At 38.9% G+C, this 16881-nt stretch overlaps 2 protein-coding genes across 3 annotated transcripts in view; one reads left to right on the top strand and one right to left on the bottom strand.

Annotated features, from left to right (window-relative positions):
• CLCC1 (chloride channel CLIC like 1) overlaps positions 1-14752 on the top strand; it is a 34699-nt gene extending 19947 nt beyond the window's left edge. The window contains exons 4-11 of the mRNA XM_018045845.1: positions 1684-1791; positions 3794-4015; positions 4249-4389; positions 5734-5827; positions 7804-7901; positions 8169-8315; positions 9942-10253; positions 12515-14752. Coding sequence (XP_017901334.1) covers positions 1684-1791; positions 3794-4015; positions 4249-4389; positions 5734-5827; positions 7804-7901; positions 8169-8315; positions 9942-10253; positions 12515-12760 — 1368 coding nt within the window. The 3' untranslated portion in view covers positions 12761-14752. The remainder of the gene's footprint in view (positions 1-1683; positions 1792-3793; positions 4016-4248; positions 4390-5733; positions 5828-7803; positions 7902-8168; positions 8316-9941; positions 10254-12514) is intronic.
• GPSM2 (G-protein signaling modulator 2) overlaps positions 15561-16881 on the bottom strand; it is a 51117-nt gene continuing 49796 nt past the window's right edge. The window contains exon 15 of one of the 2 annotated variants that reach the window (XM_018045844.1): positions 15561-16379. In XM_018045844.1, the coding sequence (XP_017901333.1) occupies positions 16152-16379 (228 nt within the window). In that variant the 3' untranslated portion in view covers positions 15561-16151. The remainder of the gene's footprint in view (positions 16380-16881) is intronic. The other variant, XM_005677969.3, reaches the window with a different exon arrangement.

The following is a 16881-nucleotide window of genomic DNA, read 5'->3' as shown; positions in this document are numbered from 1 at the left end:
TTCAGTCCTTTTATTTCTGTGGCTGCAGTAGAGTTTGAGAAAGGAAGTAAGTCAAGATTGTTGGTTGGTTTGAGCACAGGTTATGCTGCCAGAACCCACCTCTGTTGGATTTGAGTCAGGGTGCTGGCGGCAGTGTGGAGGAGGCTGGGATGGGGGAGGGCAGAGGTGCAGCGACGCTGAAGGCTCACACTGAGGCTGTGACCGGGTGAAGAGAAAACTTCTGTGGTAGTATAGGCAAGTTGTGGTGGTTGAGCATAGGGAAGAGCTGGAGTGAATGGGGGAGGGTTCCAGCTTGAGAGGCTGGGGGAGCTTGCTACTTGAGATCCAGATGTATCCCAGTGAGGTCTATAAGCAGCTGCTTGTGGTTCTTACCAAATGTGAATGTTGTCTCATCTGAGTGCTAGCAAAGAAAGGCTTGGATGAAATTTGCTTCAGTCTTAACTGCATTTTGTGGTGTAGTGAGCTAATTCGGCTGCATGGTAGGAAATGGAGAAATGCCCTTTTGCTGAAATTTTTCATTCTATTGTTTGTGACTTTGGGTCTGACATTGTAAAAACATGATTAGTAAAATGAAGTCTTTAGTCTTTGTTTTAAAAAAATTTTTTTACTCTTAAAAAGAAATTACAAAATTTTAAGGTTCGTAAACCTTGCCTGAAAGCCGAGCAGCGCCCTGTGACTTCTGGAGTGTCGTTCTGTCCTGGGCCTGTGTGTGCTGCTCAGTTATTACGTGTTTATCACCTGAAGCCCGTTCCAGTGCTCCACTCAGCTTGTGCTCCACACTCAAGTAATAAGTGGAAGTTGCTTATCGCAGGTTCTAAATGTCTTACGACGGGCGCCACCCTCACTCAGAAACTAGCCGCTCTGGTGATTATAGACCTGAGTTCAGAGGAAGTCTGTCCTCATGAGGGATTCTGTGCAGATGGGCTGCCGTGTGTGGACATCTGGAGAGGCCTTAGTTCAGTTGCTTAGTTGTGTCCAACTCTTTGCGACCCCATGGACTGCAGCACTCCAGGCTTCCCTGTCCATCACCAACTCGTTGTTCAAACTCATGTCCTTTGAGTCGATGATGCCATCCAGCCATCTCATTCTCTGTCGTCCACTTCTTCTCCTGCCTTCAATCTTTCCCAGCATCAGAGTCTTTTCCAAGGAGTCAGTTCTTCGCCTCAGGTGGCCAAAGTATTCCTGCCATGTGGTAGGGCGTGATTGACAGTTGGCAGGAAAGATCAGTAAAAGGCCAAAAAGTAATACACACATTCAAGAAAATCTCTGCGTGTCCTTCATCTTCTAGCTTCATGTTGCCTCTGTTTCTGTTTGGCTGTGCTTTCTCTCTATTTTTTTCTCCCCTTTCCTTTTCTTTCTTTAAATCGTCACTTTGGCATTCGGAAGGGGCAGACTGGTCCAGATGTTCCGCTTATCCACGTCTCTGCGTCCTTGTTTCATGATCTTCAGCTTTAAAACTGCTGAAAGGCAGCAAGAAAACTGCCAGTTGGTGCAGCTGGTGCTCTTTTGTTGCCTACTTTTTGCAAAGAGAACCCACAGAAAGCAGGCCAGCTCTACATTTTAATGCAAGCTTGATGAAAATAACTACCTCCTTACTTTGACCTCCATGGGGCCACTAGGCTAGAAACTTGACCCTTACATTAAACTCGGACACTAACTAATGTATTTGTTTTGTGGTTGCAGATTGATGAATGTGAAAAGCAAAAGAGAAAAGACTATGAAAGTCAAAGCAATCCAGTTTTTAGGAGGTACTTAAATAAGATTTTGATTGAAACCAAAAAGCTTGGACTTGTGAGTATTTGATGTGATACTAATCAGTGTAGTGGATATTTTTGTTACGTATTAATTTCACGCTATATCAGCACTGATAAAGCATCATTATGCTTCAACAGAGAATACCTGACTCGCCCTTTTACCAAAACCTTAATCATGCAGGATTGAAGGTAGCAGCCTGCTGGTTTGGTGGAAGGCGAGTGAGCAGTGCTGGCCCTTCCTCTTTTTCTTACAGTTCATGGGGATTTACTTACTCTGTGCACTGCTGTACCACCTAATTGAGTTGGGGGGAGAGGGAGATTGTTTTAAATTTGCTATTTGAACTTTGCTGATCAGTTGCAAACTTAAACTCATGACTTGGTAAGGAAATTCTATTCCAGTCCTTAGTTCTTTTCTATCATTTCCACACTTTCTTGTTCAAATGATGTAACATCATTATATATTGAGAAAAAGAAAAGTGGGTTTTAAGATTTTTCCCCTAGCTGTTTATTGTGGCAAGGGCTGCTTTATAGAATTACATGTCATGGACATATTTTTCATGATTAGTGTTAGATTCCATTTTTTCAAGTCATTGTTTTCCCTTCAGGGAGTTGAAACACCTAGAAAATTTTTAAATAGGGAGTGTTAAAAATGAGTAATAATCCCACCTTATTTTGGAGATGTAAAAGCAGATGTAATCATATGTATAACCTTCAGTTAGAGTCTTACAACAAGTGCAAGGTGGAAAAGAGTCTCTTTTATAGATGAGGAAACCAGTGGAGCTAGAAAATACTCCAGATGGAGAAGCTTGGAATAGCTTTTGGTTTTTTGGAAATATTTAATCAGTGGCTACTTTTTTATACTTACTGATGATTTGTGATATTACATGACACTTAGGTTTTTCTCATTTAATACCTACTTTGTAATATAAAAATCAGTATTTACTGTTAGAAAAGATAATTTTCTCTTATGTTAACTGTTTAATGTTTATAGAGATTTTGCTGACCTGTGCTCACACTAATAAAGATGTTCATGGAAACCCAGATTTTGCTGCTTTTTTGAGATCCTTTTTGTTTTTCCTATTGGTACACTCTAAATTTTAGGCTGTTTGAAAGCTGTGTCACCAAATGGAAAGTCATGAACTGAATCATAAAATAATGATAGTGTATCCTCATTATTTGCTGGATTCGTATTTTGTAATATTTTGAATACTAAACTTTATTCATAACTTAGAATCAGTCCTCCTGCTTTTGTGTCACTCTTAAACACGCTCAGAGTGGCAAAACATTTGAGTTGCCTGATGAACCCACTTTCAGTTGAGGTGAAACAAGGCTGTTTTCAGCTCTCATGTTATTTTGTGATCTCTTTATCTTTTCAGGCTATTTCCAATTTTTAAACTTTTGCTGTTTAAAAATCTCCCAAGTGTTTTTCTGTCTAGTGTTCCTAAGCACAGGGAGGCTGAGCTGTGCCTTAGAGAAAAATGCCCTTAGATAAGTTAACTTCAGTCATGACTCATAGTGCTGTTGGCCATGAGCTTAGCGTTAATGGATCCACAGTATGTATTAGGTATCTTTAAACAGTAACATAAAAAGGTTATGAATTGATTGATTGATGAAAATATGGTTGCAAGAAACTAAGCCCATATTTCCTTTAGGAACCATGGTTCAGTATTTGCTAACTGGTTCAAGGTGACTTTATAGAATGTAAGTACTACAGATAGCAGGAATCAACTATAATTTAGTAAAATGTACTGTATGTTACTTGTATAGAATTTTATAATTTTGAAATGTTTCATAATTTTAAAAACATGTTTTAAATTTGAAAATTTTGTACTTTTGAAATGTTTTTCATGTTTATTATCTTTGGTTTTCATGTTGGCCTGTGAGACAGACAGGTAGATATTATTATTTTTATTTTATACCTGGGAACTATCGTGAACTAATTATATATTTAGTTCCAAGTTGGTTTTATCTTAATGTTTCATTTAATGATAAAATTCTCCTTTCCTGTTTTGTTTCTTTTTTTGGCAAATTTAATTCAGCCTGATGAAAACAAAGATGACATGCATTACGATGCCGAGATTATCCTTAAAAGACAAACCTTGTTAGAAATACAAAAGTTCCTCAGTGGAGAGGATTGGAAGCCAGGTGCCTTGGATGATGCACTAAGTGATATTTTAATTAATTTTAAGTTTCATGATTTTGAAACATGGAAGTGGCGATTTGAAGATTTTTTTGGAGTGGATCCGTATAATGTATTGATGGTAAGATGGGATGAGGGGCACCTGATTAACAGTTTACTTTTTAAAATACTTTAAAAACTTCACCATAATTATATTGAGAACTCACACTAAGTCACTGATAGAGCTTTATGAACATGCAGCGCAGTGGTACAAGTGATTTTGTATATTCAAGTCCAGTTCTTTTTCTCTGCTCTCAGTCACTTCTGTGACGGGGAGGATGGCTTGGCAGTGACTCTCTCTGCTTCTGTTTCGAGGTGCTTCTGTGCCTGCTCTGCATCGTGGTGTTAGTAGCTACTGAGCTCTGGACCTACGTGCGTTGGTACACCCAGTTGAGACGTGTTTTATTCATCAGTTTTCTCATCAGTTTGGGATGGAATTGGATGTATTTATATAAGGTAATATGTAAGTAGAAGTTTCTAAAGCTCTAAAGTGTTATTTCATAAAAGAAGACTAAGCTGTTTAGAGCTAGTGTCACCTCGGGCGACGGTGTGAGGCAGTGGTTGGAGTGTTGGTGAGGAAACTGGCAGCTGCTCAGGTGTCCCTGGTTTTTTGGGTCCTTGACCAAGTTAGTGGAGGGACATGTGCAGTCCTGATTTTCATCCTGCTGATGGGTGGCATCTGGACAGCTAAATTAGAATAGAGTTATGTGGAGACGTGAAAAGTTCTCATGGTGGTAAGGGTATGTCTTTTTTATTCTTTGCTAGCAATGATGCCAAAATACTATTTTCTAAAGTTAGATTATTTTATGACTATAAGAATGGTATATTTATAGCAGAGAATATAGAAAAGATAGAAAAATACAGAGAAATTTAATTTTTAAAAAATTGTCTAGGGAATTTCCTGGCGGTCCAGTGATTAGGACTTGGTATTCTCACTGCCAGGTATCCAAGTTTGGGCAACTAAGAGTCCTGCACATTGTGTGGAGTGGCCAAAAAAAAAGTCTATAATTTTACCACCTAAAGATAACCACTGTTGATGTTGTGAGGTATTTATAAACTTTTCCCAAATTTTTATTCTTTAAAAATCAGGGCCACGTTATGTATTGAATTTGGAAGAAGCATTATTTTTCTTGACAAATTGACATACTGTTCCTGTCAAACTAGCATAATCATTGAAGAAAAATTTTAGACCTTTTTAGCAAGATGAGTCAAGTGACCGGCTATTTTCAGTGAATTCATCTGATTAAATCTTTGTGATATTTCTTTAACCTTTCTCTCTAAGTTCTATAGCTTCTAGAACTAATTATTTACATATTAGAGGAAGGAAGAAAGTTTGGTTGAAAATTATCTGTGATTTCCCCCAGGGCTTTGAATTATAAAAGACATTTTGGCCATTTGTGCTGAAAATCATTCAAAGCAAAACACCATTTTGTCATGAATTGTTTAAGAGAGTGAGTAGGCACTTAATATGTATAGTTACGTTTTGGGGCATGACAGGAGCTATATTTGAACTAATTTTTAAAACAATCTTCTCAGTAAAAAGGTTTTCTAGAATTCCTTCTCATAATTATTTTAAAAGAAGGCAACTGTAGTTAGTTCTTTACCTATTGAATGTGTTTTGCCGTGAGTTGAAAAGAGCCACTCTTTTAAAACAATATGTATTTTTTTCTGTGAAAAAATTTTAAATAATCTGGTTTGGATGAATGGTGAAGACACGCTTTGAAGTGTGGTTTTTAGGGTGAGTTTAGGCATAATCTTGATTGTTAGTAGCCTCTCATGGTTCCCTTTGGTGTTGGTCAGCTCGCTTTTGCCCAGCATCAGGCTGAAGTTGCCAAGATGGAGCCACTTAACAATGTGTGTGCTGAGAAGATGAACTGGAGTGGAAGTCTCTGGGGTAAGATATTGGTTCTCTTGGCTTTATTTTGAGTAGAGTTTCTGAGAATGAGGAAACATATTTTAATAATTACAAACAAATGATAAAATGCCAGGAGGAGGCTTTCCATGACTGAATCGTTAGAACAGGCAGGAAGAGTCGTAGGCTTCAGTGACTTCTGTGTTTATGTAACGTCACAGGAAAGGGATAGAAAGTATGTATGTGGCAGCTCTGATATTCTCTGTCTGCCTGAATGGACTCACTTGTGTTCACCTGGTTCTTAGCACAGTGTCTAGCATGTTCTGGGTCCTCAGCAGAAGTTAATTAGAGTGAACCAGTGTATTTTCCATCTTTGGTTTCATCTCTGTATTGACTTGTGAAATCTTACATTGTAGCTTCACTGTATGTTTTTTTTTCACTAAAGGGGAAATTGTTTTACTTTTCCTTCAGATTTTATAAACATTCTCACTAATGTTGACTGCCTTTAGTTATATGTACCTAACAATGGGAGTGGTTTAATGATCCAATGCTGTTTGTAAATAAAAGTCCACACAATGACTGACTCAGAATAGAATTTTGGCAGCAAATCAAGATGTCCAAAAAATTAATTTTCTTTAAAAGATATGGGAGCTAAACCAGCCCAGCCTTACTTCCTGGCCTCAGGAAATAACTGAATGTCTCCTGTAGCTCATACTAGTACATAAAATATTATTCAGTTCAGTTCAGTCACTCAGTCATGTCCGACTCTTTGCCACCCCATGGACTGCAGCACACCAGGCTTCCCTGTCCATCACCAGCTCCCGGAGTTTACCCAAACTCATGTCCATTGAGTTGGTGATGCCATCCAACCATCTCATCTTCTGCCGTCCCCTTCTCCCCTGCCTTCAATCTTTCCCAGCATCAGGGTCTTTTCAAATGAGTCAGCTCTTCGCATCAGGTGGCCAAAGTATTGGAGTTTCAGCTTCAACATCAGTCTTTCCAATGAACACCTAGGACTGATTTCCTTTAGGATGGACTGGTTGGATCTCCTTCAGTCCAAGGGACTCTCAAGAGTCTTCTCCAACACCACAGTTCAAAAGCATCAGTTCTTCAGCACTCATCTTTCTTTATAGTCTGACTTTCACATCCATACATGACTACTGGAAAAACCATAGCCTTGACTAGACAGACCTTTGTTGGAAAAGTAATGTCTCTGCTTTTTAATATGCTGTCTAAGTTGGTCATAACTTTTCTTCCAAGGAGCAAGCGTCTTTTAATATCATGGCTGCAGTCACCATCTGTGGTGATTTTGGAGCCCAGAAAAATAAAGTCTGACACTGTTTCCACTGTTCCCCATTTATTTGCCATGAAGTGATGGGACTGGATGCCATGATCTTCGTTTTCTGAATGTTGAGCTTTAAGCCAACTTTTTCACTCTCCTCTTTCACTTTCATCCAGAGGCTCTTTAGTTCCTCTTCACATTTCTGCCATAAGGGTGGTGTCATCTGCATATCTGAGGTTAGTGATATTTCTCCCAGCAATCTCTTTCAGAATTCCCCACAGTTACAGTATTATACATGAGTCTGATTTAGAAGAAGAGAACTAATGTTCTACTTTGTTTCATAAGTAAAGGATTGACTTTGAATTCAATTTCATTGAGATGGTTGTAGGTTCGCAGGTAGCTGTAAGAGTACAGAGAGGCCCTGCAGACTCCTTACCCGTGCTTCCCTGCTGATAGCATCTTGCATAATTATACAAGCGCAGTATCACGGCCAGGGTAGCAACTTTGACACAAGCCACCTATCTTACTCAGATTTTTCCAGTTTTTTCTTGGATTCCTTGGTGTGTGTAAAGGACTGTTTTTAATTACTTACCTTTTAGAAATCTTCATGAAATATTTTCTCTATAAGACTTGTATAATTAATTGGGGGTTGTGGGAGGAAGGAGAGTTAAAACTAAAACATTACTTGGGAATGAAATGCAACTTTAAAAAAAGACTGTTTCTTGTCTTCTAACAGAATGGCTTAGAAGTTCATGGACCTATAAGGATGACCCATGCCAGAAATACTACGAGCTCTTACTAGTCAACCCTATTTGGCTGGTCCCCCCAACAAAGGTTAGAATTTATTTTGTGAAAATTACTTAAACAAAGTGAGTAAAAAGTCTCTGTTTATTAAAAATTGGTTTTTTTAACTGTCACAGTGCTGCTAATAAACCTTTGTTCTAGGAAAAATACTTCCATTACAGTCATTTCCACATTAAAAGTATATGATAACATTTGTGGAATTTCATAACTTCAGCCTCAGCACAGTTGATTTGACTTACTCTATGCACCTCAATCCTTTGAGCGAAAAAATTAAGTTGCTTTTACCTTTCATTGTAGGCACTGGCAGTTACATTCACCAACTTTGTCACGGAACCATTGAAGCATGTTGGAAAAGGAGCTGGTGAATTTATTAAAGCACTCATGAAGGAGATCCCAGTGTTACTGCACATTCCAGTGCTGATAATTATGGCATTAGCTGTCCTGGTTAGTACATAGCACTGTTAACAATTAATAGGATTTACAGAAAAAGGCAATTCTAGGATTATTAGGGTTTTTTTTTAATGTTGTAAATCGGGCTAAATCATGCTTAATGGCATGAAAAGATGTTTTTATAAGTGATAAACGTTTGTTTATATTTGTTCATCTTAGAAAAATGGTTCTCAAGTTTGATTATAGTTGTCAAAGTAGTGATTTAGAATAATACCCTCTTTTAACATTTGTTTTTTAAACTTTGTGAATTAATATGCATGGTATCAGTTGCTTATGTCCTCTTTGAGAAAAGGGGCATTATTTCAGTGTGAGCTTTTTTGCCACACTGAGAAGCAGAGAACATTGGTTTTAACATAGAATCAGAGAGGGATGTAGAAAGAGGTGCATGTACTGAGAAACAATTTAGGGGATCCAGGAACAGATATCTATAAGGAATCTTACAGTGTTACTTGTCATTCGTCCATGGTCTCTTCAGCTCTTTTTTGGGTTGATTTTCAGCCCTTACCCTAATAAAGTAGTTGTCCCGTAAAACAAAATGCAGAGAACTCAGATGTGCCATGGGAAGTTATTAGAGTTCTCTTCTCTTGAGGATGTGAAATTTACTATGTTCTGCTTACTTAGACATGGTTACTCCTTTGATATTGCTGTTTGGCTTGTGACTAGGATTCACTGGTTCAGGGATCTGTTTTTGTTAGGTGACATTAGTTGTATAGTAGTAGTTTAGTCTCTGAGACTGAAATTAATAGCAAAACCCTGTTATTGCTTATTGCTTCATCTGCTGCCTTTTGCTGCTCCATCTTTAAAGAGTCATATCTCTGGTACAGTGGTTTTCAAAATTTTCTTCTCAGGACCCTTCTGTAGTCTTAAAACCTGAACACCACAAAAGCACTTGTTTGTGGGAGGTTTATTTATTGATATTTATCAGAAATTTTAAAAATACAGGTATCCACACGCCCACAGTGCATGGGCCATCAGAGTGAAGGGGTCATTCTAGCCCCACAAGACTCCACTGTACGTTTCACAAGGGGAGAGTGAAGAAGACTTATGTCTTTGTATTATGAAAAGTTTAGACCTCAGAGATTTGTGAAAGTCTCCGGGACCCCCAGTGGGTCCCTGGGCACACTTTGAGAAACGCTGCCTAGTTTTTCCTTGGAATATGACTCAAAACTTTTAGAATTTTAGCTGTGGCTAAAGCAAGTTTATAAAATAAATAAACCTACTAGAGAATATTTGTATAATGGTATGCAACTTTAATTTTCAGCATCTACCTTATATGATGGATGTGAATATAGACAGCATATGAGCAATGATCAGACAATTAGTACCTTTTAAATTTCTAGGCTTTAGCCTAACTGCCATTATATAATTCAATAAAAATGTGTCCAGCTGATTGAAACATCTCCTTAATACGTAACGATTTCTCAAATTTTGTTATGGGCTATTCTGGTTCTGTATCAATCTAGAGAAGAGATCTTTAATGAAAACCCAGTGAAACTAACATGTTTATGTCTATAAATAACACAAGTTAAATTACATAATTTTGTGGCATCAAGGAAATCACCTCAAAATTTCATTGTCAATCATTAAGTACTCAGGAATATGTATTTCTTTTCCTTCTAGAGTTTCTGCTATGGTGCTGGCAAATCAGTTAATATGCTGAGACATGTGGGTGGTCCTGAAAGAGAACCACCCGAGGCACTTCAGGCAGGTGAAAGAAGACGGCAGCAGAAAATTGATTATAGACCCCATGGTGGAGCAGGTGATGCAGATTTCTATTACAGGGGCCAAATTAGCCCCATTGAGCAAGGCCCTAATGACAAAACATATGAGGGTAGAAGAGATGCTTTGAGAGAGAGAGATGTTGGCTTGAGATTTCAGACTGGCAGCAAGAGCCCTGAAGTGCTTCGGCCATTTGATTTGCAAGCAGCAGAGGTGAGAGAGCATCCCAAGGTGGCACCTGGTGTGAGTCAGCAACTGTTTATTTTGCTGTCTGTTGATACTAGGCTTAAAAAAAAAAAAAAAAAACTAGGCTTAAGTGCTTCCTATTAAGCTTTCGGTTAAGTGTTCTGCTCTTACCTTTCCTGGTTAATTATATCACCAGTGATGTAATTATTCACTCTGTTTCCCTCTGGTCAAGTTAGTCCAGCCTCAGAAGAAATGAGATTTAATTTTTGTGTTAAATACTAGTTAGCGGTAATTTGTTAGAACAGATAGCAATTCGTGTGACGTTTTATAGGAAACCAACAAGTGACCATGACTAAAGTTGCTACCTTTGAAAAGATCAGAGAGAACTACCCCCTGAGGCTGGAGCCTTCGGGAGCTGGCCCACAGGAGAGCCCTGGAACCAAGCTAGATGGGAGAGTGAGCTGGGGAAGGATCAAAAACCTTGCTTTTCCAAATCTTTTGGCTGGGGAGACTAACTTTTTTATCTGGGGAATGGTCAGGCCTCTTTTCCACCATTATTGGCCATTTAAATAAAGGGACATTTCCATTTCTGTTTTGAGAGAAGAATTTGTATTGTCATTTGCAAGGTTTATGTTGCAGATGTAAACCTTTGGGAAACCGTAACAAACACAGTAGAATCTAGGAACTTGAAAAATCCTTCCCATGGAGTTCCTGAGAAGGATGAAACATCTGCATTGGTCTAGAAAATTAAGATGTTCCTTTCAGCTTTAATAAAGTGCACGTGAAACTGTTAGTCACTCAGTCGTGTCTGACTCTTTGCAACTCCATGGGCTGTAGTCCACCAGGCTCCTCTGTCCATGGAATTCTCTAGGCAAGAATACTGGAGTGAATTGCCGTTCCCTTCTCTGGGGTATCTTCCCAACCCAGAGAGACCCAGAGATTGAACCCAAGTCTCCTGCATTGCAGGCAAATTCTTTACCATCTGAGCCACTGGTTATTGTTACTTAATCTCAGAAATACTCCAGTTCCCAGCTCACTTGAAGGGAAAGCCAAAGATATCAAAACGGCCTAGGGCCTCCCACTGCTCCTCCCTCCCATGCTCCCTCCAGGCTCATTCTGCTTCAGTCACAAGGGCCTCCTCCTGTCTGCTCCTTGAGCTCAGCCTTTGTACTTGCTATTCATTGTCTAGAATGCTGTTCCCATATATTCATAAGGTTCATTTCCTCAAGCCTTTACTCATATTATCTTTTCAGACCACGCTAATTTAAACAGCAATTCAGCCTTCCCAGCCCCAGCATGATACTTTTAATTTATTGCCCAGTAAGTTCAGGGAAGGAGGCAGCAATTTGCTTGCTGTCTTTTGTATCCCTAGGACCTATAACTTAAGGTATGCTCAGTGAACATTTGTGAAATGAATTATTCTCCCCAGGCAAGAGGAGTTAACAGTACTGGTCACAGTCTTCCTGATCCTTCCTAAGCTGGGTCACTAGACCACCTAGCATATCCTGAGTGTCCCACTCTTTCATAGACAGTTCTTTTTTTAATGTTTGTTTTTAACTGGAGGATAATTATTTTACAAAGTTGTTGGTTTCTGCTGTAAAACAAGGTAAATCTTGTAAATATATATATATCCCCTCCCTCTTGAACCTTCCCACACCATCCTATCCCTGTAGGTCATCACAGAGCACCAGGCTGAGCTCCGTGTTAGGCAGCAGCTTCCTGTTTTACATGTGGCAGTGTCTGTTTCCGGAAAAGGCGATGGCACCCACTTCAGTACTCTCGCCTGAAAAAATCCCATGGACGGAGGAGCGTGGTGGGCTGCAGTCCATGGGGTTCCTAAGAGTCAGGCACAACTGAGCGACTTCCCTTTCACCTTTCCCTTTCATGCATCGGAGAAGGAAATGGCAACCCACTCCAGTGTTCTTGCCTGGAGAATCCCAGGGACGGGGGAGCCTGGTGGGCTGCCGTCTGTGGGGTTGCACAGAGTCGGACACGACCGAAGCGACTGAGCAGCAGCAGCAGCAGCAGCCGTGTCTGTTCAGTGCTACTCTCGCAATTCGTCCCACCCTCTCCTTTCCCCGTTGTGTCCACAAGTCTGTCTTCTGTGTCCATAGACGGTCCTGTAAAGCTAAACATTTATGTAGTTACAGTCCAGCACTGGGACGAGGACTTGAAAGAATTCAATGTTTGCTATAACGGATTTGTGGGAACTTGTTGAACATATATATTACAAACCTTCATGTTATGTTAATTGAACAATTACAACACTGTAATTCTCTCCTTTATAGCTTAAATCACCTAATTTGGAATCGAAGCCCAAAGAGATGGGTGAAATCCCAGGAGAAAGCATTCCGACAGAAAGCAGTACTGAAAGCAGCCAGCCAGCTAAGCCTGTCTCTGGCCAGAAGGTGTCAGAAGGTGCAGAAGGTTGCCCTGCAGTGGAGAAGGCCCAGCGCAGGACTGATGCTGCAGGCGGCCCAGAGGAAGGCAGCACGTGCAGCCCAGCAAGCGCCGCAGTGGAAGTGTGCGGCTGAAGGAGCACAGACACGGGCCGCAGTTCTGAGGTCATCTGCGAGCTCTGTACAGTAGTCTTCACCGCTGTTTCTTCTGCCAATATTCTGATATTTACTACATAGGTGCCCACTTCGAACATCAGTATTTTTACTGATAATCAGAATTACCAAGTGTGCATGTATCTCTGTCCAGTTTCATTTCTTTGATATTAAGATGCATCCCATAAAGTTTTTGAAGTGTTAATTTTGGAACAGGATCTCATAGATGAACATATGGCATGTATTAGTGATTCTGAATCATGATAAAGACCGTGTGAGATGGGGGACGTTGAAAAAGAAGTAGTTGTTTACAGGCATATATAGGAACCAATTCACCAAAGTGTGTTTTGCCTTTTGGAAGTCCTGTGATACCTACTTTAGTTAATAGAATTATTTGTTAGTTGTGCATCGGACCCAGAATATCTCTAAAAATGGTAGTGACTCAAAACCAGCATTTAAGGAAAGTCCCTGTAGTCGAGTTCACCCTCGAAGTTTACCCCTGAAGTCACGCGCTGCGGCACTGGCGACGCAGTGGCAGTCTAAGCCCCTCTAGGCGGCCCACCGACCAACCTCGTTTCTCAGCTCGTACAGCTGTTACTGGGCCTGCTTCTTTATCACCCCTTTGACTTTATCCTTAGCTAAGACAGAACTGAAGACTGTCGGGGGAATTTAGGTTACGTAGCTTGTTAAATTGGTAATCTCAGTTTTACATACTTTGAGAATGGCTTTATTTCCCCAGCAAATAAGTGCACACGCTTTATAAGGCGTGTTTCCTTGCTACTCAGAATCCCAGATTTGAGGTTATTACATATTACTGTATCTTACATCGTAGTAAACCATATTGTCCAAGCCATATGAAGTTCTAAATTTTAGAGATCTATACAAAGAGAAGGATAAATACTATGATAAAAGACGAGTAGATTTTTAACCCTAGACAGGTGATATAATCCACACTTTAGTTATTCTGATTTTCAAACAATTCTTCATTTTAAACTTAAAAAAAAAAGCAATTTATAAATTTTGCACAAAATCTAGCTAGGAGGCCACAGTTAAACACATTTGGGTATTCTTTGTTTTAACCTTCACACTACAAGTTTCAGTCAGCTGCTTACTAAAAATGATACTACGAGTAGTTTTAAAATTTTCATGCAGGCATTTCTTTCAGAAAAGATTAAAAGCATTTGCTTTTCTATGTTTTTTTACATGAAATGCAGAATACCCCTTCTTGGCTCCCAGAAGCATCACTTAGATGCCTATAACAAATTTAATTTTACGTCTTGATATTATTTTCTAGCTTAGTATTGCAAAACATCATTAGTATTTCATCAGAAAGGTAATTTCTTGCAATAAATGCAAAATGATTTATATAAAACTTTACAACACAGGCATGTAAGGATGTCTGCATTTTGGGATAGACTTGTTACCATCGATGCATATAAAGTAGTCCTCTCGGGGGCCAGGTCTGTTTATTGGTGAATGTGCTCCCAAGGTGTGATTTATCCTCTGAGCGGTGAAATGGATGCCTCAGTTGATAGACTGTAACTGTGAGAGTAGAGTTAATGTTATTTTGCACTTCTGACTGCTGCCTATCAATCCAAAAATGAATCTTTAAAAGAAAATTCACGTAAAAGTTCACCTTTGTATTCTTTAATTACAGATAACCGTTTGGGGATGAACTGTACTTTGACAGCTAGCAAGGCAACAAGGTACTGCTGTTGAAAGGTAACAGCAGAGTTCAGGGAAGACTTATTAAAGCAAATTGAATATTTAAGATCAGTTTATAACTAAAAGAAATAGGCTTGTTTATTGTTTAGCCAACATTTATCATTAAAGTCAAGGATTATAGTAACAAGGTTTTAGGACTAGCAGACTGAGGCAGACAGCTTTTTTAAAGCAATTTTTAAATGGAATGGCTAACACTGAATGTTTATGGGGTCTAAGAGCCACACAAAATAAACACTTATTTTTACATTATTGTGTTTTGGTATGCTGTCTTTGCTCAATAAATGTGCTTATAAGAAAAAGCCCCACAAAATTTAAGTGCAGATTTTGGTTTTAAATGGGTCCTAATCCAGGACATTATACCCTATATAACACATATAAAACATAATATAATCCAGGTGTTAACTGAGTACCTTTGACAAAATTTGTGTGATTTTATAACCAAGAATCATCTCCCCTCCCCCCTCCCCGAGCTCTTAATGTGAGTCCAGATTTCTCATTTTTTAAAACATTGGCCATTTGGAGAAGTGGTTCTCATTGCCTATCAAAGTCACCTGAAAGATTTTTAGAATGAACAGAGGCCTAGATCCCATCGCAGCTGTGCAGAAGCAGAAGCAACCAGAAGTGAATGAGCTGCCAGCTTGTTCCAGATGTGGGCACTGTATTATGCAGTTCAGGTTTAGTCCAGACCCAGCTCAGTCCCGTCCTGGTTGACTTGCTTTTGCTAAACTTAGGTCATGTCACATTATGTCCCCTTGCAAAACACCTTCACTTTCTGGAAAGAGGAGGAAGAGGCTTAATGACAACTGAGGGCTTAACCTACATCTTTCATACTTAATTTTTGTGGCCTAGGTTTTTGACATAGTCACATAAGGGTTTTGGGGGTTTTTTGGACATTGGGTCCTAAAAAACTTTACAATAGTATTGTGCAACAGAACATACAATTTTAAACCATTACACACAGACTCACACCACCCCCCACATACAGATGCACATATATACATACCTATGTATATATATACACATAAATTACTTTAAAATGTATATAAAGAGGCCAAACCACACTAAAAGAAGTTTATTCTTAAATTCTTTTATGATGGCTTTGGCCTAAAAATATATTGAAAATAGAGATTTTCTTAGTGGAAAAAAAAAATCTAGATTCTTCAACAGACTATATAATTTTTTACACATTGGTCAAGTATATTATTTTTATGAAACCGTAATTTCTCACTACATCCATGGTTAGGTATAGAAAATTGCCATTATCAATTAAGAGTAAAAAAGTCACCTCAACAAGAGGATTAAATCCTAGTCTAGATTCATTTTAACTTCTTACTTTACAAATACTAGGTAAAGGCGTCTTAACAAGTTGTCAAAGAACATAATCCCAAGCAGTAATCACAAAAGTTGATGAAGCACCTTTCAAGACACTTCCACTCAGAAACAAGTGAGTGTCCAGAGGAGTGTTAACACTATACTATTAAAGGTTAAATATTTACATCATGCTAAAAACATTTTAAGCTGTAGTACAGTGCTATACTTTCTCCTTTTGAGGAAAAAAAAGTAGTAGATTGAATTTCCCTGCAGTGTTCTGAAAGGAAATAAGGTCATTAAAAAAAAGAAAAAATTCAACAGTATACTAGTGGTTCGCTTATTTTTTCCCAGAATTTTCAAGTTCCAACAAAGCATTACTCTTCAAAAGGTCCTTGAGCCCAAATTCAGTGTCTCTGTTTTGATCTCCTTGTAAAAGAGCTCTCTGTTCATCCATTCTTTTTGCTTGAGACCGTAAAATAAGGCTAAGAAAGTCCTCATCTGGTACTGTTGGTCCCTTTGTGGCAGCAGGTGGTGGAGCACATCTCTGATCATCTAATCTGGATCCCTAGAAATTCACAAGTAAGAGATTAAAAGACAAATAAGGCGAGCACCAAGGTATGTTATCTCTACCATTCACAATAAGAAATGTAGCTTTAACGGTTTACTGCCTCTTAGAACTGCTTAGAAATTTACTCAGTCTTTAGATATGAAAACTAGTAAGGCCTTCTCTTTGAAATGACTTATATAATTGGAATATGCCGGTTATGCTATAGCACACAGAAGTATAGCCATAGCTTCATGGCTTCGGTAAGAGTAGTTAAGACACAAGGTCACCTGTGTCCACGATGACAGTTCAAGATTATAATCTTACCATAATAGGCATCACCAAATAAAACTTACCAAATCTTTAGGAATGTAATGCGAGGTACAGAAACTCTGCATCGCTTCCTTATAATATTGTCTTTGGCCAAGGGTCAGCAAACCGTAACTTGACTGCCCATTGTTTTTAACAGTACTTTGATTTCAACACTGTGCTCGTTTGTTTTGAACTGTGTATGGCTGTTTGC

This window comes from Capra hircus, chromosome 3 (assembly GCF_001704415.2).
Source record: "Capra hircus breed San Clemente chromosome 3, ASM170441v1, whole genome shotgun sequence".
NCBI classification, from domain to species: domain Eukaryota; kingdom Metazoa; phylum Chordata; class Mammalia; order Artiodactyla; family Bovidae; genus Capra; species Capra hircus.
Note: the sequence above shows the minus strand (reverse complement) of the source record. Positions and strands in the feature narration are given on the sequence as shown.